This window comes from Coloeus monedula, assembly GCF_965178545.1.
Source record: "Coloeus monedula genome assembly, chromosome: 4".
Lineage (NCBI taxonomy): Eukaryota > Metazoa > Chordata > Aves > Passeriformes > Corvidae > Coloeus > Coloeus monedula.
Genome location: NC_138784.1, coordinates 59,741,415 through 59,766,061, shown reverse-complemented (window position 1 = coordinate 59,766,061; position 24,647 = coordinate 59,741,415). Strand labels below are relative to the sequence as shown.

The window sequence follows — 24,647 nt, the reverse complement described above, 5'->3', positions numbered from 1 at the left end:
TTGGTTCCTAAGATTTTTTCAAATATATTGTGTTTTGTGGGGACTACCGCTTGGAGTAAGAGTAGCATGGGAGAAAGAAGGACCACTTGTCTCTAGCAGTCCTTCCTCAGGAATTTATCTGACTACAAATTTACAACTTTTCCTCCTTCTGCTTGGATGTTTCAAACCTAAGACTGAGGTAGAGTTCTGATTCATAGCCAGTACTATGGAGAGGTGGAGATATGTACTTTTCAAGCAACGTGGACTCTACACTGTGAATACACATTTAGAAAAAATATATTGAAGCAGGAATTACAGAGTGACTTACCTTTATTTTACTTTGCTGCAGGATTATGAATGACAAATAAAGGGAATACATGTAGATTCCTCCCAAGTTAGAAAAGGTCCTCTGGGATGTTTTATTTTGTCTCATCTCGTGTGTACTAGCAGAATGGAGTGATGTTAACTGAAAGAGGTCAGCATATGCTCCAGCTAATCATGGGTGTCAGTAGAGCACTTACAATGCTGTTATAAAGTACTTTGATATCTCTAACATGCGTTATCTCGGTTTCTCTATAGGCCATGTAAGCTGAGTCAGTTCAGAATATGTGTTTAAACAATTCCTGTTATTTCCTACAACTAAGCAGAGTCAGGATACAGATTAATTATGCTTTGGTTCGCAACTTGTGTCCAAAATAATTTATTTCTTTCAAAATAGATTATTTAAAGGCAAGTGACAAGGGCAAGATTGTTGTCTTCCACATAAATGCCTTTAATTGCTCCCATAACATATAAAGCATGTATTGAATTTTGTATTAAAGAGCAAACAGAATACATTTGAATCTTTACTTAAAGTAACTTATGATATCAGGGGTATACATATAACATTCATATTTACGAGCATTATCTATTTTGTGAACCATTATGTGTAGATACGATAATTAAATCTTTAGTCAGACAAAGTTTGTGTTTCACCATAGCAGTTTTTCTTGTTGAATTAACAAGCAATCCCAGAATTTTATAAAATATAGTGTATATTAGGTCTTAATTGAGTTATGAAAGCGTAGTATCTTTCTACTACCTGAGGAGGCTGGGGGAGGAGTCTGAAATTCATTACATTTTTGGACTGAAGGCTGCTTTTTTTGTTGTTGGGTTGGGGTTTTTTCTCCTTTATTTTTAGCTTGAGTAAGATGGACAGATTCAAATGGTAGTTCTCAGAACACTTACTAGCCCAAAGGCATATTTCCTACTGAAATAAATTCATGTTCAGCAATAGCCTTAAATTTCAAAAATCTTAAATAAAGCTCTTAAAATGCATGCATTTATGTATAAATCAATGTCTCTTTATTTATTTATTGTTCACAACACCTTTTCCTGAGCGTTGCCTCAGTTACTTGCCATACAAACCTATATAGGTAATTGTATAGATGTGCAGGTTGACTTACTTCTCAAACCTGTGTTTAATTAGTCCATAAATTCATGGTCAAAATGTTTCATTTCACTGTTTTGTTTGCCTAGGCTATGCATTATAATAGTTAAACTCCAAAGTCATCTTTAAAATATAATTAAATGATACATGTTTAGGAAAATATAATTCCATTATTGAAAATCTTCAAGATAAATGAATTACATGGACAAAAAACCTGCAAGTTGAATCTGAGCATAATCATCCTAGGGAATGGACTGATGTGATAAAAAAAACAAGAAAAGGAAATTTGTTCAAGATAAATTAGTGAGTAGGAGCTCAAAATAAGTGCACTAGAGGCCTTCAGAACCCAGATGCTAGATTTACCAGAGAAAAGCAAATAACTAGTAGGAAAAAAATTGCCAAAAGTGATAGTTACATTCTATCCAAAGATTGTAATTATGCATTTTAAAAACAGAATTATAAACCGAAATAACCTTTCAATGCTGTTGGAAAGAAAGATTAATTTTCAGTTCAGCAGAATTTTTTAAGTACTGTTTTTGTTAGTCAAAAGTGATTGACATGTAAATGCAACAAGTATTAAAGAAGATCAAGAAAATATAAACCAAATTTTTACAAAGATAGGATTAATACTGAAGCACATGTATGTTTTCAGATGAATAAAACCTTTGCCTCAAAGGACTGGATTTTAGTTTTGTAATTTATTTTATTTTAGTGAAATGACACTAACAGCAGATGGAATCTGTCACAATTTCCTGTAGTAATCTTCAAAATCTGCTGCAAATCTTTAAGTAACATGGAGAAAGATGAAATTTTCAAAATATTCTTGTCTAGTGTATTGCCCAGTAGAGAAGACTAGGATTATTAGTTAAATGATCTTATTGTTGAGAATCTTCTTCTTTTCTGCGTTCAGGGAATACATTAAGGATATTCACTTAGTGCTTTCGTGCAAACTGTAGATTTCTCCTCATGATAATAGTAACTGAATTTGTCATAACATAATCAATAAAAGATCAAGATTTCTTCTGATCTCCTTGATTTAAAGCTTCACTCCATAAAAACCTTTAAAGGATAGTAGTGATGGGATTAGCCCCATTTAGTACAGATTTGAAATATAAACTTTTATGTAAGAATGGCTAATGTATATATGTTATTAAATTACTGTTGGGAAATAGAAAAAAAACACACAAAAAAAAAAGGTGACTGATGCAAAGTTTTATATGCCTTATGTCTCATAAAACAGTAAAGTATTTACAAGATTGGTACTCTATATGTGACTTTTGAATAAATTTGGAGAGCAGTACTCAGTGAGATCCATATAGCACTCTGGTTTTATGGCAAGCATGTAGCTGGATTTGCAGCTGCAATGCCCTTCAAGCATTTTATAAAATTTTATTTCATTTTAATGCTTGTTGGTTCTGAAAAGTATTTGGGATATTTTTGTTGATGAAAGTACTGTTCATTGATGATATTAACAGTTTTAAAGGCTGTCACTCCACAGCACTTTTTTTTTCTAAAAGGTAGTTTCGTTTGCTGTGATGCAGTGATCCTGGGCAGCATTTAGGAAGTGCAAAATTCATACCGGGTATTTCGCTGTGATTAGAAATTGGTGGTATAAGGCATCATACCATGTATTTTGCATATTTTTCTACATAAGGTATGTATAAATGTTGCCACATCATCAGTCCTTTGCCTAAGTAATTTCCTCAACATCAGCTAATTTCTGAAACTGAACAACAGATTTAATAACTCAGCAATATAATGTTCTGTATTATGATTTCATGGCAAAGAGGTTGCCTGATTTTGTGTCAAGTTCTACAAAACCTGACCTATATTTTAAATAAACTTGTTGTGGTAGGCCACATAGGCCAAATTTCATCTGCCGGCTGCCAGTGGTCCACAATCTGCAGCAGGTATTGTGCAACCACACTACAGTAAAATTTACCGTTTCACTCTCTGCAGCTGAACTGGGTGTTTGCAGAAAATTTTGCAGGGTACAGTGAGAAATTAGTCAAAAAATCCTGGAAATTTCTGGTTTAAGTTCTTCAGTAAAGCTGTTTCAGTGTCACAGATGAAAGGTAGATATGTTGCTTGCTTTCCATTTCACTATCAGTAGAACACACAATTTGAGGAGTCAGTTTTCATGCTTCGTCTGCACTTATACAGCATTATGAATAATTAGGGTAACAGTATGTGGTTTGAACTACTGTGCCAAGTTGTCGTATCTTGTTTCATTGACACGTAGGGATTGCAAAGTTTTCTGAAAAGCAGAGTATCATTGGTGTGCACTGATGTTAGGAAGGACAGCTGATCGTCCTTAATTAAATTTGTGTAGCAAAGTCTCATTAGGGGATGCTTATATTTCCATGTAATATAGTCATTGCCTTATGCGTACCTGGTTTCTCCAAGGAGTGTCGCAAATGCACTTACTGTTCCTTAATGTTATATTTTGCATTTGGATCTGTGATTTAGATGACAAATGTGAAAAAGCACATGTTGCCAGAGAACGTTCAAGAGACAAGCTGTGAAGTCTAAAGAACGCAGGTTATTCCAGCTAAGGTTGGCAGCGGCTTCTGCTTAAGTTTTTCCCCTAGCATGTGGTTTTCAAACTTATACCTGCAGAATATAGGTTAGCATTTGACTGATACAGATTGTTATTTTCCAGTTTATTACACTGAGGTGGAAGTTTTATTTTCAGTCTTCCTCTTCTGGTCAGGCACTGGAGCAGAGTAGTCCAAACAGCTGCAGAACAAGACCACATTCAAATTCCACCATTTTGGTGATTTTTCAAGCTCTGATTATGGGGACATGTAAATTAGTACCATAGAAGGTTGTGTTAAAAATGACACTAAATATTTATTTGTGTTGGTGGTATGAATCTCTCAACACTGAACTTGGACAGGTTTATATGAGCAGACAATAGTATCATACAGGGTCTTACAGTTCTTACTTCATCAGTGGAAAAACCCTGCTGTGTTCCCAAGCAATACTATGGAACGTTCTGGTCTCTGAATTCTTACCAGATCTCATCATATGTCATCTGATTTGATTGTCCTCTGATAAGCATGTGACATTGTTGTGCTGTGTCTTACACAAATTCCTTACTTAGCTTTGTGTAGCTAAGATTTAGCAACACAAGTTTATTCACAAACACCTCTCGTGTCATTGATATTGACATGTCTGTGCAATACCAGTTGAAATCCAGACTGATGTAATTTGCGGCCCTTGAGATCCCAAAGAGAACATGGCAAAGACCACATGCCTGAAGTGTATTTAAATGGGGAAAAAATGTTCTATAGTACACTTCCTACTTTTCCTTGATGAGTTACTTTATTTTAAAGGCGGAATAGGTGTCTAAATTTCAGTGGAGCAGTGGTGTATGTTTTAGAAAAAACACACCATCTTCCTAAAACATTAAAAAGAAATCAACAGAAGAGCAGTTAAAGAAAAACAACTTCCCAGATAAAATCAAAAGAAACATTTCAGACACCAACAATCATCAGCTGTCTCTAAAGTCTGGTAAGTTTACCCACAGTGATACTGACTTACTGTTCTGTTGTCTTAATTCATAATTTCTGAAGTCAACATAAAAAAGTGGCCTTAAATACTGCAGATGAAAGGAATAATGCCTCATTGGGCCAATTTCTATTAGCTTTGTTTAAGCAGCTTTATTGAGATTGAGAGTAGCAAGTGCAAAATGCTGACAAAAATTTGTTTCATGCCTCCTCATAAGGTACAAGGCAAAATGTAGACATTATTACATTTTCATTCAAGCTACACCTCCAAGGACATTTCCTCAAATCCTCATTAAACTCATTCAGAGTGATTTCCTTTTTAACCAAGGTCAGGATGGTTGTCTTGCAAATCTTTGGACACTGTGAATGGGAATTCATAAATCCTGACATTGGGAAGCAAGGTTGCTCTCGCCCTACATTTAATGAGGAAAAGAACTTAGATGAAAAAAAAAAAAAAAAAGAGCAGGCTTCTTTGTCTGATGGTGCTAAAAGGAAGACCTAACTTTTCTGGAATCAAAAAAAGTAAGACTTTTTTTTTTTTAAGCAGGTCACAGTGCATTGATGATGTCTCCTGTGATATTCATCATTTATATTTCCAGTAAGCTGCTATGTTGCCTGCAATCACTTGTCAGCTTTCCTTTTCTATGGTCTGTTTAGTCTGTTAGCCCACCAGTTAAAATATATCCTGAATAACTTCTACATTAAAAATAAGAACAGTTGATAAAATGGTTACTTTAGGAGATATATGTCTCACAAACAGAATGGGTTTCTTTTCATAGATGTTGTAAATAAATCAGATTGGGCACCCTGTTGGACAATTATGGTTTGCTTTTTCTGCTTTTGTTTGCTTTTTATGTGTTTGTTTGCTTTTGTTTCCTTTTGGTAATACATTAAGCTTCTTAGCAGGAAACATGTTGTTTTTAATTAAGAAGAAATTATTTTAACTAAGCAGCCAGTATGAACATTTTGAAGTAGACTCTGGAACTTATGGTGTTTTTGTAACAGTGGCATCCTCTTTTTAAATAAATAATAAAAAAATCATAATGTGAGCTGGTATAGTCAAATCATTCAATATTGCTGACCAATTACTACTAGTGAATGGTTGTTTTCAGGAAAGATAGAACAGTCACAGCAGGAAAGTGTTGAATAAATATATTGGTATCAGTCTTTGACTGACAATTCAATGTATTTGCACTTCAGCGTAGATAAAGTCATCCTAAATCCCTTCTCCATAACAACATACAGGTAGTAAAATTAGTCTGTCTCACTGTGTGTTGTGTTCCTTGTTGCTGCTTAGAAGATTTTAATCTCTCACAGTCAATGGGACATTTTTTTTCATATTCAACGGTTTGGTTTTTTCTGATTGAAGTAAATAACAAATGAAACCTGATCCTTAAAAGTGCACAGTATGGTAAGAGTGCTTAGGAGTGGAAGGTGCTGGATTGTTTGCTGCTACTTAAGTACAACACAGAATTTGCCTTGTTTTCTGGGGATGGATTTTAGGTCCCATTCTTTAGGTGGCATTGTAGTTAACTAAATAATTTTTTATTTAAAATATTTATTTTAGCTATCCCAAGGATATTTCTGCATCTCCCTGGGAATGTGCAGAGTTTGTCTTTTTTATCTCCTTCACTCAGTGATCTGTTTGCTGTCTCCAGATTTCAATGCAGTGTATCAATTGCTCTTTACTTAGTTGAGAGAGATGGTGTTGAATGTTGCATGAAAACGGTGTAGGTGGGTTGTTTTTTTTTTCTCTCTCTCTCTTTCTTCATTTTCATTATGTTTTCTGCTCAGTAACTCTTTAGCAGAGAAACTTAGTGTAAGAGAAATGGCAGCTTCATATCAGTAACAGGCACTCTAGAGCCAATCCTCTGCAGAGCTCTATCCTACTTACCTCTGGGCATTAAGGAATGGTGACATGCTTTCAGTCAGAAAAACTGCAAATACTTTCCCATCTTGTAGTGGAGACTATTAAGTAGGTTCTTTACAGTGTCTTGTTTGTCATAACAGTATTTTTTGATTAAATTACAGCTGTTGTAGTGATCAAACTACATCAATTTCAGTACAAAATGAGTAAAAAGCTGTGATAGTTTTGTGTGGCAGACTTGTGAATTCAAGGAGTCTGGCATACTGAGCAGAAGAAGTCAGCCAGACTTCTGAAAGGAGTCTAGGCAGATTTTCCCAAAACTCCTAGGTATTTTAGTATGAGGAGGAGTAATATAAAATAGAACTTGTCTTTTTGACACCAGTGTCACTCCAGTGTAATAGTTGCTTACCAGTTGCAGAGGTTGCTTGTGCTTACTGGCTTTACATATAATTCCATTAACTTTACCATAAGATGTTTAAGGTACCAATTAGGCCCTAAGGTATTCAGGACTCTTAGAACTCAGTGGCTGCAAAGCCAAGGCAGATTCAAGGAACAGGTGATATGGAAGTATATATGAGCTCTTTTTGTCAAAATAAGTGATATTCAGCAAAAAAATAAAAATTAAAAAAAAACCACGAAAAACCCAACCCAAACAAGCAGAAAAGAAACCAAACAAAAGCCCCATTACTGAGTAATGAACTGTATGCTTTTTAACATCAGAAATTTTTTAGTACCAGTAATGTTAAAATTCTATATAATGCCATTATAAGTCAGTTATACTTTATTATAAACATATACATTTGATTTATATATACATATACATGAAGGTAATAGAATTAGTATTAACTGGGAATTCGGCTTTTTTTTTTCTTTTAATTTAAGATGTCTGCAGAGGCAAAGTGAGCATGACTTAGTTTCCCTGCAACAAAATAATGGTGTTTTGATAGTAACAATTGTAAGCCTGGTGATTACCCATACCCAAACTTTTTTTTTTTTTTTTTTTTTTTTTTTTTTTTTTTTTGGGAGGGGTGGGGGAGGGGATGGATGGGGGAGAAGGGAGGTGGAGGTGGAACCAAAACCATAAAGAAAGAAAAAACAAACCTGATGATCTTAAATACATAACAAACATACACACAGCAATCATGGGATTCCAAGGGAGGGTGGGCAAGGAAGAAATGTCAGAGTGTTTATCATACAGCTGTGCCAAAAGTAAAGGCTGAATGAATGAGATGGAGATTAAAGCTAGTAGTTCTGAGCCTGTATTCAATCACTGCAGTCACTCTGTTTGCCTCCTGCATGCTGATGAAGTGTCATGAATGGCCCCATGTACTTTCATTCCAATATATTTCAGGCAGTAGTGATTATTGCTTGTACTCAGCTAAAGCTTGAAATAACTGCAAGCTCTTGCTTAGCAACAGAAGGCCTCATCTTCTCTCTCGGGACCACTAACTCAAAAATGTGCTACTTCTTTTAAAAGTTAAAGTTAGAAGGGGTAGATGCTTTATATTCATTTCTTCACATGGTAATTTAAAGGAGAAACCACAAACTAAAGCCAGCAAATGCCTTTGTTTCATAAATAATTATTGACTAGTTTATGAAGTTCAAATCCAATTTTCTTTAAAACACATTAAACTGTCCTGTAGTTGGATAAGTTTTATACAGGTATTGCTTTTATATGTGCTGAGAGAATAGAATCAGTTTATTTCCTTTTAAAAAACAGTGTATTTTGATAAAATTCTTTGGAAGTCATTCATGCATCATTAAATCATTTAATGTTTGTGATTATTTTTAATGTTTAGACTACAGTTTGTATTTTTCAGTGATCTCTCTTAAAAGGAAAATGACTGCACATTTGTTAAATAAATGACAAAATGCAGAACATTGTTTGAGTTGTAGATTTCCAGCAAATGCACTGAAGAATTCATTAAAAGATACGGCAGCATTATTCTAGTGTGAATTATGTGCTGCTCTGTAGGTTTCTATTTTTGGTTACCACAAGATGGCAAAGCAATGAGCACACAAATGCAAGGACGAGTGAGTTTCATAATAATGCATTCTACATTCACACTTTATGCGCATCAAGAGAGAATCCAAGCACAGCAGGGGTGACAATCACTCCAACAGTCTTTTGAAATCAAAGTACTTCCTCAAGAATGTCTTTCCAGGGCTAATTACACTCTTCTATTGTGGTTCTTGTATTGGGCAATATAAAATGTTTACACTGTCTCTGGATACAACCCCATCACTGGAAAAATGGAAGGTAAAAAGTAATCAGATTATTAAATAGATTTGTTCTCTTTTATATTTTGCTGGTTCTAATTTGTGTTTAGGGCTTAAATATCAAAATCCATTTCCTTTGTCACCAAGGGACTTTGGCAAAGATTCTAATTTTTCACCAACTCCAAGAAAGTCTACTTGAGAGTTTTTGCAATGTGGGAAGGATTGGTTGCCTAGACAGCTTGAGGGTTTTCTCTTTTTTACTGTTTCTTTTTTTTCTTTTTCTTTCCCAGTTGCATACTGATCATGCAGTAACCATTACAAGTGGATTTTCTAATAAGAGGAAGGCAAAAAACTTGAGACATGGCTTATCCCAGGACAGGATAGGGTGTGACATGCATCTGTGGTTGTGTGTATAGCCATGCACTTATGCGTGTAGGAACGCATATCCAATCTCGGTAACCACTATGAAACTCTCTCTGTGTAGGATACAAGATATCAGTTACGTAATGTTTAAAAGGAAGGAGAGAGAGTTTCTAGGCTTTATACTTTTGCCTGACAATGCATAAGTTTATGTGAAGGGTTAAGCAAGCAATCCAGTCTTGACTTTTATTCTTGTCTTTACTGCTAGGCTTGGTGAAAAGGATAGTTAGTAGGAAGGACTATCAGACAAAAGTGGAAAAGGGAGCCATTAAATGCCATTTTTCATGGCATTCTGTAAAAGCTGGTAGCTCACATCTTGGACAGGTGGTCCCTTTACTGGGTTAAGAACTGTCTGGATGGCCAGTCCCAGAGAGTGATGGTGAATGGTGTTGCATTCAGTTGGCATCTTGTCACTAGTGGTGTCCCCCAGGGATCAGTGTTGGACCCAGCCCTATTCAATATCTTTATTGATGATCTGGGTGATGGGATTGAGTGTAAATTCATGGATGACACCAAGCTGTGTGGAAGTATCTATTTGCTGGGGGGTGGGAAGGTTCTACAGAAAGATCTGGACAGACTAAATCTGGATCTGTACATTTCTAAATTTCTTCAGTATGGAATATCCCCCTACCATTTCTAGGTATTCACAATTTATAGTCTGCATTATACATACAGATACTACATATATACAATATTTATATCATTTATACATGTAGTTCTATATTCTCTTAAGGAGTTTAGCGTTGTCAGAAATAGTTTATTTGTACACCTTACTCTTATTAAGTCTTTGGATCTGTTACTGTGTTTGCTTCTCTAACAGCGACCAGCTTCATTTGATTGAAGATACCAGAAATCAGGTATTAAATGTAATGACTTTGGAATAAGCTTCTCTCATATCAGCAGAGAAGTTTTGTTGATATTAATATCTGAAATTGGGAAACAGTAGAAAAGAGAGACTGTCTACTTGAAATTGCTAGAATAGATGTGGTGTGTCCAACGTGTTTTAAAGACTAAAATGTCAACAGCCATAAGGAAGAAGCTATGCATACAAGAGTATAGACACCATGTGTACTCATTTATACCCGCAGCATACACTAGTGTATTCTGGAACATTATTTTCATCATTTAATCATAGAATGATTTAGGTTGGAATGATGCCTGGAGGTTATCTACTCCAAGAAAAATAGAGACTGTAGAGTTGTCATACAGTGCATAGCCAAGTGCAACATTGAAGAAGTGTGCCTCTGGTTTTACATATACCTCTACCTCCTGATCTCAGGGCACCTTTGTTCCGAGCTGCTGCCATGGCTTGGGGTACATACAAAGTCATACAAAGTGAATGGTTCTTAAAACAGAGCTTTCAGTTGGCTTAAGGATTCATTTGATGTATGTCCTTGGTTAGAATGACAGTTATTTAAGATGCAATACAAATTTGTTAAAGGACTGGTGCTGGGAGTGTGGAGACTTTTATACCATTGATTTTTTTTTGTCCATGTAGTTAGTGGTAAGACTTCCATTGATTTTATTGGGAACGGGATTAGTCATTGTGAAAAGATTCATGTTGTACAGAAAATGTACTACTGTTTTCACTTAACAGTAGGGAAGGATTGTAGTTCTTTAATTCATTAGGTTTCAGCAGATTAGAAAAACTGAATTTTGATTAATACTACATTCTTATGGCTTCAGCTCTGGGCTACTGTGAGTTTGATGGGGTTGTAGTTTCACTGCAAACAGCGTTCTATCCTCCTGTTAACAAGAGCAAAATGGTTAGCTAGTACAGAAGACACATGACAATGTCAGAAACTGAATCCTAGCCTTTTGATTGCCATACCTGTTTAGCACCAAGACTATGTAATAATTTTTTAATACATTCCTTAATATGGGATTGTGATGTTCTCTTTATTACAAAACTGCTGTGTCCCTCTGCTGTTATCCACCCCAGCATCAGACTGAAATATCCACGTGTTCATCAACATACACACAAATAATGTGATGCGTAGTTACAGCTGTGATTAATCATTCAGTTCACCACGCTTACTTGCCCCTTAGGTAATACATGCTTGTGTTGGCCTATTTTCTGTAGAGATACCCTGCCCAGTCTTTGGTCTGAATGATTGGATTTGTCTTAGTGTCATAATCACTCTCCCTTTAGCTGTTGCTGTATAAATTCTGATTACCTATACTTAATTAAAATAACTTTATTTTGTTTGAACCTAATACCTTTTGGATTTGAGGCATTTAGACAAAGGTTATATGGCCTTTCAGAAACCCTTTTTTAATGAAATATTTATTGCTAGCTTTTCTGTTCTGGTTCCTATCAGCTTACCCTCGGTTTTCATTCAGGTTTCTATATTGCCATTGGGAAAATTAAAATAAGAAGGGCAGGCCATAAGTGGTCAACATGACCATGTATATCTCATATATGTACATTAGTTGCTTGACATCATTCAAGTTTTATTACATCTGGTGAGTGCAAACATTCATTCAATAAATCTTGCTTTGCTGCTGTTTTACTCATCCCTGTGGGATCATTCTCCTCTCGGTGAGTTTTATACTTTCTCCTGCTTTCATACCATTACCACAGAAACACAATATCAGTATCACTGATCTAAACAACTGAAATATATTCACCATTAGGAAGGCAGAAAGTGTTAATGCTTCTCCATAATGTTAACAATTTTCCTTCAGCTTTTCCTCTGTTTGAGGAGCAGCATTTAGTTACACACCGTGCTCTTTACCTTGACAGCTTTCTTGTCCTCTGCACCAGAAAATTCTGGTCAGTGCTACTTCAGTGTAACCCATGGAGCTGATCAAATTTCACATCTTAGCTTTTCTTATTAGAGTCTTAGCTGATAAAAGATCGAATATAGTTTATAATGGTTTATGATGCACTTAATCCCAAATTTAGGAGGAAAATTTAGTGTCATCCACCAGACACAATCAGAACACTGAAACATTGTCTACAGTCATCATTGTGGTGTTAAAGTTCTAGCAGGCAGGTGAGAATAAACAATGCAAAATATAGCCAATACCAGACTCAGACGTGACTTTTATTTTTTGCATATGGCATTCCCTTAGAAATAAATGGAAGTTCTTCTTACACAGGTAGTTTCTGCTTTGAAATTTTTCTCTGGGTTTGACTAAAACTTGTATATTGTAAAGTAAAGATATTGCATCCATTGACTATGGTATGATAAAGAGCAGACTTAGTGATTCACTCTGTGTGATTAGTAAAATAATACTGTGTGAGGAACCGTAGCAAATTGCTTGTATCTGATGGCCAATATGAGAAGCAATGCATTCTGCATACTCTTCAACACATCCTTCTGTGAAGAATGTCTGTGTATGTATATGTGTATGAGATTATCCAAGTACATATTTTGTTGTGTTTAGAAAACTTAACCACAGTCTATTCTACGTCTTAGAAAACATATTTCATGATGGTACACCGTGAGTAATAGCAAATTTAGTTCATCAAAATGCTAAGCAAAATGGTGTCAGGCCTCGTTTTTGTTCCTTTTTATTAAGGACCTTGAACTAAGGAAGTATTATTTATTAGGCATTCACTGGTAAGTTGATGGCATAATTTAACTTTTTATTACCTAGTAAAACTGATAAGCAGTACATAAAAAGATGGATCTTGTTATAGACGGAATAATAATAATAAAAAAGGTTCACTTAAAGCTTTTTAAAAGGTCATCAGTGTAAAGTCTTTTTGACATTGCCTTCTATGGTATGAACACATATCATACCACATAATTTTTGCTTCTTTTGATAGATTTGTGTTTATTTTGCAGCCACTGAGTCCAGCAGTAAATTGATTTGTACAATTAAAATATTTTCAGGTTTTCAGTAACAAGGTTATTTCTACATCTAATTTGAACATACATGGTGGACTTTCTTTGAGCAGAAACCCCTCTATATGTTGTAGAGTTGAAATAATGGAGTTGTGAGTGTGCAATTGTTGAACACTTAGTTGTGTAAATGGAAGGCATTGTTCCTGGTTAATGGGACACAGGAGGAGATGCTGTGTATGTCTCTAATCTCGAGCCCTTTACTGATTGGTAAAGGTGGGTGGGATGACTGTTGTCCCTGTTCGCTTCTCACTGTTTGGGTAGCCTTGGATACATGAGCAACTTAAAACCTCTTTTTCTGACACCCTCCTCTGAGTTGTGCAGAAGAGAATCTTATCCCATAAATGGTTATCTTCTTGGAGGACTAGAAATAAGGATATAAAAATCATGGATTTTATCCATGAAAACTTTTCATTTCAGCATGCACCTGTTTCATAAGTCATTTTGAGCAAAACAGATAAAAATGGAAAATGCAGCAGTGAAGCTGGCCCAGATAGAAAATCACTCCTCCAAGTCTGCAGAACATCTGAGAATAATAGCCGACATACTCATGCTTCTCTGTCACATTTGTGTAAAACTCTGTTCTCAGACAAACCTTTAAAATGAAAGCCATAACTCAAAATCATAAGTTAAGGAGCCTGTCAAGTTCACGTCTTCTGGTTGGTGCTGAAGTTTGGTATTATTCTAACAGAAAGGATATATTTCTTTTGCATACTATATGTGTATTTTTAAACTCTTACCTTGGTGCTGTACCTGCAGTAGTGTGGCTTGTGTGCTGAATGTAGCCATGTGTTCAGCATAGCACCTGAATGAGGTGCACCCTGTGTTAAACATGGAGGAACTGCTCCTGTGGAATCAGTGATGAAACTGAGAGCAAAGCAAGAAGAAAGAACAGACACAGAAGGTACTAGCTGTTCTGTTCCAGTCCTGATGATGTGCTTGATTTGAGCACTCATGCTAGCATCCAGATTAGTTGAGCATATGCACCATAAACTTCCTTTATGATCACTGCAGGCACACTACAAGAGATGCAAATTCTGCCTGTTGAAGCTTTGGGCTTGAGGATCCTTTGTCTGCTCAAGATTCTCAGCGTGAGACTCTGATTTGGATTCATCCATAATACTTCTAATTAATGTCATATAGTTTTCAGTGGGAATATTTCTTCTCAGGTATAGTAAGACATTCAAAATTTTTGAAATTTGTTTCCTTCTTGGATATGGATACTGTTTTGCTTCAGAGCTTCCTTTTTTTTTTTTTTTTCAGTGTTTACTTTTGCTGTGTTACTAAGTTTATATTTTCCTGTGGTTATGTGTGAGCTGTTGTACCTATATGTTCGCAGCAAGTGCAGCATAACAAAGTCTTGAGAGACTTTATTTTAAATGGAGAATGTTTATGGACTTTTTCTGTAAACAAAAAAGATGGCAAAATAATTGCCCTAGATACTAGAACATTTTCTCTGCTGTCTAGTGACTTCAGGGTAAGCCTGCCATCTAGATTACCAAAAAAAAAAAAAACAACTGCATTACAGTGCCATTACTAGAAAGAAAATGTTTTAGGGTTTTTTGGTTGTAGTCTTTTGCGAAGAGGGAAGATTAGTGTTACAGGCAGTAGAGAAAATAAGCAGCCTTATTTTAAAGAAATTATTTAGATACTCTAGCAGGACAGTAGGCTATTTAGTGTGATCATATTTGTCCTACAAAAATGACAGAAAATTTTCATAATTTGAATTTCTTATTCATAAATAGGTATGAGTTAGCATATGGCATGTTAACAAGGCTGGATAGTGTTAGGTAGGTGCTGTCTTAAGCTGCCTACTTTGGCCTCCAGGTTTTGAAACCTGCTACAGGCACGGAGTAATGACACAGTTCTTGTTACATAGGATATAACTTAGTTCCTAGTGGATGGTAATTAGACTTTGGGGTTATTATTTCTGCAGTTTAAGGACTGAGACATATCAACAGGATTCAACAAAACAAAATTTCAGTATGTTAATTCTTTCCTTCATGACCCCTACTGGACCAAATTTTATCCAAAATCTGCTGTTGAACCCCAAATCTTGCAGTCCATATTTTGATACAAGTAGGATGGCCAGTTGTATAATGACTTTTTAAAGGCTGTGTTTCATTTGTAAGTAGTTTTCAAGTCCTTCTAGAATAACAAACAGCTAATCCTAGGATAGTGGTTTGACAGTACAAAAGAAAGCCTGAGAAGTTAAAAACTGTTTACCTGAGCTGCTACATTATATCTACTTCTGATATATGACTTTATCTGCATGTTCTTTCAAAATGATTTCATGCTCCCTGCAGTGACATATTTTGCTAACACAACAGACTTGTTCCTTCCCGACATACAGCTTCTGGCTCCAACAAATGTCAGTAGCTTTTTAGACAAACCTGTGCTTTTTATTCCTGTCTTTCTCAAGAGGAATATCAGCATCCCTTCAATAATGTTTTTTCCCCTATGGCTATTCTGTTTGTTTTATAAGCAGACTAGGTTTATTTTACATGTAGAGGCTGGTAAAGGCATAGAAATAATTTTTTCTTACTTTTTCTTGTGTTTTTTTTTTTAATTTTCTTTTTCCTTCTTTTTTTTTCCTGTTTTTTTTCTGGTTTTTTCTGTTTTTTTTTCTTTTTTTTTTAATCTCTTTTAATATTTTTAGGCAAGTAATAGAATGAGAGCCACTTCCTGACTTATGCAAATAAGCAAAGCTTTGTTCAATCCTGAATTCCTACACTTATTTCCTTTCTGTAACCAATTGAGGCCTCCAGAAGCAATTAACTAACCCTGCATGAAGACAAGTGAACAGGAGGCCCTCGGAGCTGGAGGTCCTCCTTGGAGGAGCTCTGTGGAGCTGAGATTTGCAGCTCACACTGACTTACACAGAGGCAGAAATTACTTCAAAAAGAAGGACTCAAACACCTTGTCATTTCTACACACTCAGTATGAATTACTTTTTAAAGTAATAAAGGAGGAAAAATTAGTTAGAACTAGGTTCCTATGTACAAATTACTTGTTTCCACATTTATTCATACATCCTTGACTTTTGAGCTTTTTGTGGTCTGGAATTCCCCTTTGTGTACCAATTCTGATTGAGAATTGCATTTGTAATATGAAATCTTGCAGTTTGTTTTTACTGAATTTGGTTTTAAATTTGTTTTTCTTTCTCTTCTGTTTTTAATAGTCAGATATAGGGGAAATTATTCTTAATTATACAACAAAACATTAAGCAATTACATGCAATAGCAGTATCAGGTGCAATAAGTTAGGGCATTACTTTTATCTTGTAGAAAATGAAAGCTCCAAATGGGTCCTGAATGTATCTTGAATCTCCACAGACTTCATTTTCTTTCCTGTGCAACTACTTAGAAGAGTATGATCTATCTTAATTAAAATTTACTGCTTATTTCAGAATGGAAGAGCTGAAAACTATTTTCCTTCCTATCCTTCTAATGTCTGTGCTGTTTATGTGCTTGAGATGGCTAAGTGGTAGTCTGAAAATTGCAGTAAGATTAGTAATTACTAGGGGGACATAATGTACTGTTTCATTGCAGTGGAACTCTGAAAAATATTTAAAGTATTTAAAGGAGAAGGCATTAATCATATTTTTCTCATTATTAATAATTTTTACTAATTAAGTTTTACAGTGAGTTTTCCTTCATAAAATGGGCACTCAAGCCACACCTTTTAAGACCAATATTCTTCTCTAATACTACTAAAATTCAAAATCACTTCTTTTAAGATTGAGAAGCTACAAAGATCATGTTGTAATGTTGACTCTCATCAAATATAGCTCTGAACCTGTAATGAAGTAAATGTAAGGAAACTTCTGAGAAAATTGTACTGCTTTTACTATACTGGGCACCTGTGGGTTACACCAACAGATAACGATTATCCAAATTAGTTAGTTTTTGTTTCAGTGACATTGGTCCTGTCTTGTACTGACAGCATAATCATACCCTCAGGAAAAACTGCTGAAGACTATTTTAAAGACGTTATCTATCTTTACTGGCATGAAGACTTGTTTTGTGTAGTTTTGTTGCTTAAACAGCCACAACATTTGTTTCAATAAAAAGATATAAGATCCAAAATGATATATGAAACATCTTGGAAACAAATGCTTTTAATGTGATTGACTTTGAGAAGAGGAAAGGGAAATAGTGTATTTCCTTGAACATATTCTATTGAAAAATTGAAATGCGCTTGTATCATATAAGTTAACAATTGAAACAATGTTCTTATTTGATAGTTATTCTCAAATTGTGCTGATTAATTTGAAAAACTTTTCCCCATACTGTCTGAGCCAATTCTGCTCTGTTACTTTATTTTAAATACTTTTTTTCCCAGAAGCTTTGTGGGAATTGTTCTCTCTTATTTAGTGCTAGTTGGATTTCTACAAATTTTACTATTTTAGCTTAAATGTGAGTGTGGTTCTTTGAGACAAACCAATTCCTTGATGTAATCTCCCTCATTATGAACTAAATTTGAAAGAGAAAAGGTAATTGGACTGTCTGGAATTGTATCATGCTCAGTGTAATGCATCTTTCAGAACATTCTCTTTGAGGAAGGATTTGTGACAAAAAAAATTGAAATTACACTTAAACATATGCTTTTTATATTTTAAATTGAATTATGTTTAAATATTTGTTACTCAGGTTAATATCAAACTGCAGATAATGAGTGACAATAAGTACTTCAGTTCCCCCTTATTTCAGTAGGAATTGTTGATCCTCAGCTCTGCTCAGGAGTTGGCATGGCTCTGTTGTCAGAAAGACTTCAATATTGTAATAGAAAACTACTGAATGTATTCCTATGATCTGATTTTGAAACAACTCCTGCATTGTGTTCACTGACAAAAGCATATCTGAATCTAGCCAAGAATTTTAATACCATCTAACTTAATGCATTTTGAACTAAAAGAGCTTGTGTTGCTAGGCATCAAATTGGTGATGCATGGAAAAATTGTTCACTGAAAATATAATATAATACTGCATGTACACATCACAAGTAGATTTTCTGGATGAACATGAAATCTAAACCCCTGGAAAAATCTGTATATTTAGATCAAGCCTTACTTTCATTGTACTCCCAGATTCCATTAGTTGATAATTTGATTTTATTTCTTTAAATGAATTCTAGGTAAAGTCTTCTGCTTTTCTTTAAGCATAAATTTAAAAAAAAGAGTCTGTAACTTGGTTGCTGTAATTAATGTGGATTATATAGATTTTTATTTCCTGTTGGAGAACAGAAATATTTTTAGCCACAGAAAATTCAATATTATCCCAAGTACCCTCCATGTAATACAAATATATTTACTATTTAAGGCTTTTGCCTACTGCAGAAAATATAGATTTTTCAAAATCTTTGTTCTTTTAACAATGACATATAGTTGACAGAGAAGTCTTAGTAATGAGCATGAAAAATGCCACTTGCTTTTAAACTTTTCAATAACAAATTCTTTCATTTCAAGAATGCAAGTACTAAAGATCTATTAAAAATATGCTCGTTTTACCTTGAGATACTTCCCACATATTTGGTAAATATATGTACCTATACTTACTGAGTCTAACACACTTCATGAAAGTCTCACAAAGAGCAGTTTGAGGACTGATCACAATTGGACTTCATTTAGAAAAAAAACAAAAGAAGTGCTGTATACAGTAGTTACTGTAAACAAATCCAAGATACAAGCCAAAAGCCCAATCCTGTTTTATTTAAAATTTTAGCAGCTGTGCAGTTTTTTGATTTTTGTTTACTTTGACTTGCATTTTTAATTCAGAATACTGTGTTTTTTCCCTTTTCCTGAAATAATTCCATATAGAAGCATTTGTGTTTGTGGTGGGAGAGAGAGGGGAGAGATCAACTGGCATTTTAAGAATGCAGTGCAACATTATAGAAGAGCATTAAAGAACCTGAAACTTTTCTCTGCTTAGGAATCAGATGGTGACAATACAAAATCAAATAAATTGCTACTGAGGTCTTAATTACTGGATTAAAATTATAAAATAAATATTAAAAAATATTTACATATATATAATAACAGTAGCCACAACAAAGAAATGTCTACTAATTAACTTGGAAAACTGTATTATCGTACTTCTGAAATAATCTTCATGCTTGGTTCATAAAATAATAAAACCCAAAATTTTCTTAGCAAAAAACTTTTAGATAAGGCTAGAATGACTCTGTTCTTTAATGATGCTTGTCTTTTTTTTCCACCAAGATTATTTTGTTCAGGTTGAAGGGTGGTGAATTGCTTTGTGTGCTGCAAGAACATAAAGAAAATATAATGAAAGTATGGAGCCTTTATGACTGTTCATGGACTGTAGCTCTTAATCTCTCAATTGGAAAAGCTCCAGTGACACTCCACCCATTGCTGCCTTGAAATTTCTTCTCTGGGTTTAGGAGTGAAGTGGAGCATGTTCAGAGGCTTACTGATGAACAGCCTTTTTTCATTAATATCTTTGAAAGAGGTCACTGTGTTAAATTCCCTGAAAATGAAAGGTATCCTAATTTTTGCAATTCAGTACTTGCAAGAAGCATATTCATTTAGTGCCATTATTCCATGTAGTACCTTATGTTTCTAGATTAAATTGTTAAAAAGCCAAAGGAGCACACATGTCATCTGAGTGAGGTACTCCTGCAGACTTACCCTCTCCCTAATGAAAGACAGAGATGTGTTTTACACCAGGATGACTCTCTCTCTGGAGATGGCCTTCCATAACCTTAACTAATACTTTTCATGCTTTTCAGCCATCTAAAGCCAAGTAACAGAGGATGTACTGTGTGCTGCAGTACTCAATATGCTTACAATCTTTGCAGCCTGTGACACAATCAGGAGAAAATATTTACGTCACATATATAAGAGCTCCTGTAGCTCTACAGTAACTTGCAATTTTCTTCAGCTATAGAAAAAAGAAAGGCAACAGGCAAAATGTCCGTGTATAGCAATTACTCTTGTGTAGTTTTCAAAATTCGTAAAGAAAATATGGTCACTATGCCTGCAAGAAATTATCATTTCTGAAAACAGTAATTATGAAAAAAAAACAAATAGCCCAGCTGGATCAAAATGAGCCAATGCAGAACTAAAATTGTACAGGTCCAAAAGCAGAAAATACCATTAGGTATTCTTATTGATACTCACTGCTTGCAGTCCCTGGAAAGCTCTTCACCTTCACAAATTACCTTGATAGAAGGCTTCATTGTTTTTTTTCTCTGAGTATAGTCATTATTCGCTTTCACTGTGCTGTAAATCTGGTTCCTTTTCTCTGAAATGGAAGTTTATATAATTATTCACCTAGATTATATGATTTATCATATCTTGTAATGAAAGAAATAATAGTACAGATACTCATGGATAGTGGAGAGTGTGGTAACCCATACATTTACATGTGTCATACTTATGCTTTCAGTTTTTGTGGCTTAAGGCATCAGGATCTAAATACACCTCTGATTATCTTTATTTTCACATGATCTGCCAAGACAGCTATATTCCTTAGGAGCAATACATCTCTTACAACCCAGAAAGAAATATATTAGCACCAGGGCAAAAAAATAGTGGGTTTTTTTTATATTTTTCAGTTCAACATGTTTGAGTGTAGCTGGATCTCCCTTGTTGTTTTCTAGAAAATTGTGCCACAATCATTCTTGCTAAACCTCTGCATTCTAATCCAGTATTTTTGAGCGAACAAAGAAAAAAGCAGCATATAATAAAGTCCTCTAATCAATATGTTTATTCTAAGATGTTTTTATTAACAGACTGGGTGGAAAAGAGTAGAAACACAGGACTGACCATAGCTCATAAGCCTAGTTGCCAGCAGCCATTAAACACTGCGGTGATAGTGTTCACAGTTGTGAATGTAATACATATGTTTATAAGTGCCTACTATTGGTTGTACCAGAGGAAGTGCATCGCTTTAAAAGTATAACACTAACTTCAGACTAATGCTCTTCCTAAAATAATTTTTTCAAACTTTTTGTTTGCCTCTCATAGCATAGTGAAAATTCAAAATTAGGTGTTGTGAATTTCTTTATTGTTTAGGAAAAGCTACCCATATTGGACAATTCAATAAAAATAAGTAATTACTGAACTAAGGGTGCGGTGTCATTTAAGCCATTTGACAGTTACATAGTAAATTTAGTAAAATAAAAAAAAATAAACGCTACATCAAATATGAGTCAGGTAGATAATTAATTAACTTTCAGTTTAGATGAAGCGAGAGCCAAAGGACTGACAGTTTGGCAAACATGGGCATGCTTTGTAAGACTTTTTCCTTCAAAACAAACACACAAAGCAGTTAAGACTTCATTGTACACCTGGAAATTTGGGGAAGTTTTTATTTGCCATATACTTTATAATTCTTTTCTGAAAGTATGTAAAGAGCATACCATTTGAATTTCATTACTGTAAAGTATTGTTCCTTTACTTAGCCAACATAAGTAAAAGTAACCTTGTGTAACCTCAACTCATTGGCTGTTATGGAACAATAATCATTTTCTGATAGAACCAGTTTGCAGGGTTTCATACGTCCACCACAAAGAAAAATTGTATGTCATCTCAGTTTTATTACATCCATCAGCTGGCTGCCCATTTGTTGTGGAGTGTCTGCTGTGACTTGGGGCCGTGACTCTGTTCGGCTGTAATAGATTGCCTGTAGTGCATTCAGTGACTCTGGTACCTGTTGCTGGTTTTTTTTCCAGGTCAACTGGCTGCAGGTACATGTGAGATTGTTACTTTGGACAGAGATAGCAGTCAGCCCCGAAGGACTATAGCCCGACAAACAGCTCGCTGTGCATGTAAAAAAGGACAGATTGCCGGTACAACAAGAGCAAGGCCAGCGTGTGTTGATGGTAAGAAACAAAAATCTATTCAATCAGTTTCTGCCAATTCAAGAGTGCTGTCTCATAAAAAAAACCAAAGCAAAAGCAGTCTACGAAAGAAATTTTCATGTTGTCCCAACTACCAATAGCAATAGCATTGAAATTCACCCAAAGGGTAATAGTGACTAATAGTATAGATATTACAATTACATTTTTTTAATTGGAAATTTCGCTTTTGTTTTAGCTTGATATGCAGTTGAATCTTAAGGGCACAGTACTGTTATTTATTCTGCATGTGATGATAAAATCCGCAGTGAAATGGCATTCTTTTTTCCCCTAGTTTTTATTCCTTAAAACATTAAAAAAATGCAGCAAACAAGCCTCAAAGGTCTTCTGCCACTGGGAGGCTAATGTGACTGCTCCTGTGTTATATTTAATGGTGTTGAAGAAAACACTGATGCTATATATGGAATACAGTGTCTGAATGTACCTCACATGTCCAGTATTTCTTCTCTCTTTAAAATGATATTCTGTATGATTCACTGCAGATGCATTGATAGCATGTAGCTGGAAAACTGCTCGCATACAGGGAAGTATGAAAATGTTTCTCTTTGAAATAATTTTTTGAGACAAATTAAATTCTCTTTTACGTTAACAGTGGGACAGTCTTCAAGACAGGCCTGCCTTGCAAGGCTTTTAGCAAGCATTCATATTAAAAATGAAACTGGAGACATATTGAAAATAATGATGTAAAATTATATGTTTTTATCTAGTCTCCATTAACAAAAGTAAAAAAAAAAAAAAAAAAGAAAGATGCTTTTGTATAGAACCATAATAAATTCATGGATTGGCTTTGAATACTGGCTGGTTTGAGTCCTCAGATAAAAATATTGTGGAGAACACCCTCCTGTTGCCTCAGAATTTGGTCTTACCAGTGATTATCAAAGAAGACAGCTTAAAGGAGATTTCAGAGACAACCCACAAAGCTAAATATAGAACATCATGCACATTCTATTTTCACATTTTTCTTTCACTGTTTTTAGTACTCTGTAAAACAGTTTCTTAGCTGTCTCTTTCATAATATAATACTACATCCAGCAATTCTGCTCTCCTGTTTTATTGTAAGATCATAAGATTTAATTGCTTAAGAAAGGAATGATTTTATTGCGTCATTTATAGTTGTAACTTTAGGAAAAATGCTTACTACCAATTAAAAAATTCAACATATGTTTGCCACTTTGAAACAACAAAGTTCTAAGGTAGAAAAAAAGAGTTTTGCACCAGCTGATGGGAACAAAACATAATTTTTCCTCAGTCAGTTTTGGCCTATGGTTAGATTGATTTGCTGTAACTTGGGTATCTGAAGATAGCTGTTAGTAACTCCAGTTTTTCTTTATACCCAACAGAGAGCAAAAGGCACCTTCTCAGAGTAATTTATCTTATCCTAAGTGCCTAAGATAAGTCAAGTGTATCACTCTCTGTTAAGCACTTTGTCTGCCTTGCCTTAATACATCTGTTAGTGTCTGAAGACGGAATTTAGATAGCTGGAACGTACATGTCACTGAGAAGACATGACTGCACCTCATCCTTCAATTACTACATTAGCTTGTTTTCCAAATGTGGAAGCTTTGAGTTAATTTGATATTTGAAAATATTTTTTCTTTCTTTACTTATTTTTTCGGGGAAAATCATGAGGAAAGTCTGTTTCAAATTCTGCTTGTACTTTCAATGTGCTTGATTATAATTTTATGAAAACAGAGAACTGAATGACACCATCCATGGTTAGAGATCATGTAGTCAGAGAAGGTTCTTTATGTAGTACTTCACTTTTGAAAAACAAGTGGGAAGTTCATTAGTTGAAAAATAGAGCTTCCATTTAACATTTGTGTCTAAATACTTTATTTAAGGCTGACAAGGAGTCACATGGAAAAGATAATGCATACATGTTACTCATTGGGATATTCCAATTAGACACAAAACTATAATTTTTCAAAATGAGAAAAAACAGCCATTGAAATACCCCAGGGAACTGGTGGATTCCCCAGTATTGTACACTTAAGATCCAGTTGGACAGGGTGCTGGGCCATTTCGTCTAGACTGGTATTTTGCTGAAAAAGGTTGGACCAGATGATCCTTGAGGTCCCCTTCCAATCTGGTATTCTTTGATTCTGTGAAATATTAAGATCTAATAACATGGTTCTTCATTATTTTGTGAAATGTTTATAATTAGGATGTTGAGCTCTTTGCTAAGGATGATAACTGCAAGATATGTAGGACATGCTACTTTATTTTCCTCAACACTGTCAGGGATGTTTTGTAATCAGAGCTCAAAAATGTTAATAATACCTAGAACTGCATATCAGGTTTCCAGACTAAAATGAAGACAAAAGTCAAACCTTTGATCTGTAGGTTTTTGTCATGAATGAAGTTAAAAAAAATAATTTTACATACCATCAACACCATTACACAGGAAAGAATAAACAAGCACTTTATCTTGTCTCTAATCTGCTTGTGAGTAAAGCTGGCAGATAAATGGGCCACTGATTGAC

General features: G+C 34.8%; 1 protein-coding gene across 1 annotated transcript in view; it reads left to right on the top strand.

Annotated features, from left to right (window-relative positions):
- TAFA5 (TAFA chemokine like family member 5) overlaps window positions 1–24,647 on the top strand; it is a gene marked incomplete at both ends in the record, with an annotated part of 426,162 nt that overhangs the window by 206,788 nt on the left and 194,727 nt on the right. Inside the window, one exon of the mRNA XM_082280365.1 lies at window positions 21,979–22,128. Coding sequence (XP_082136491.1) covers window positions 21,979–22,128 — 150 coding nt within the window. The remainder of the gene's footprint in view (window positions 1–21,978; window positions 22,129–24,647) is intronic.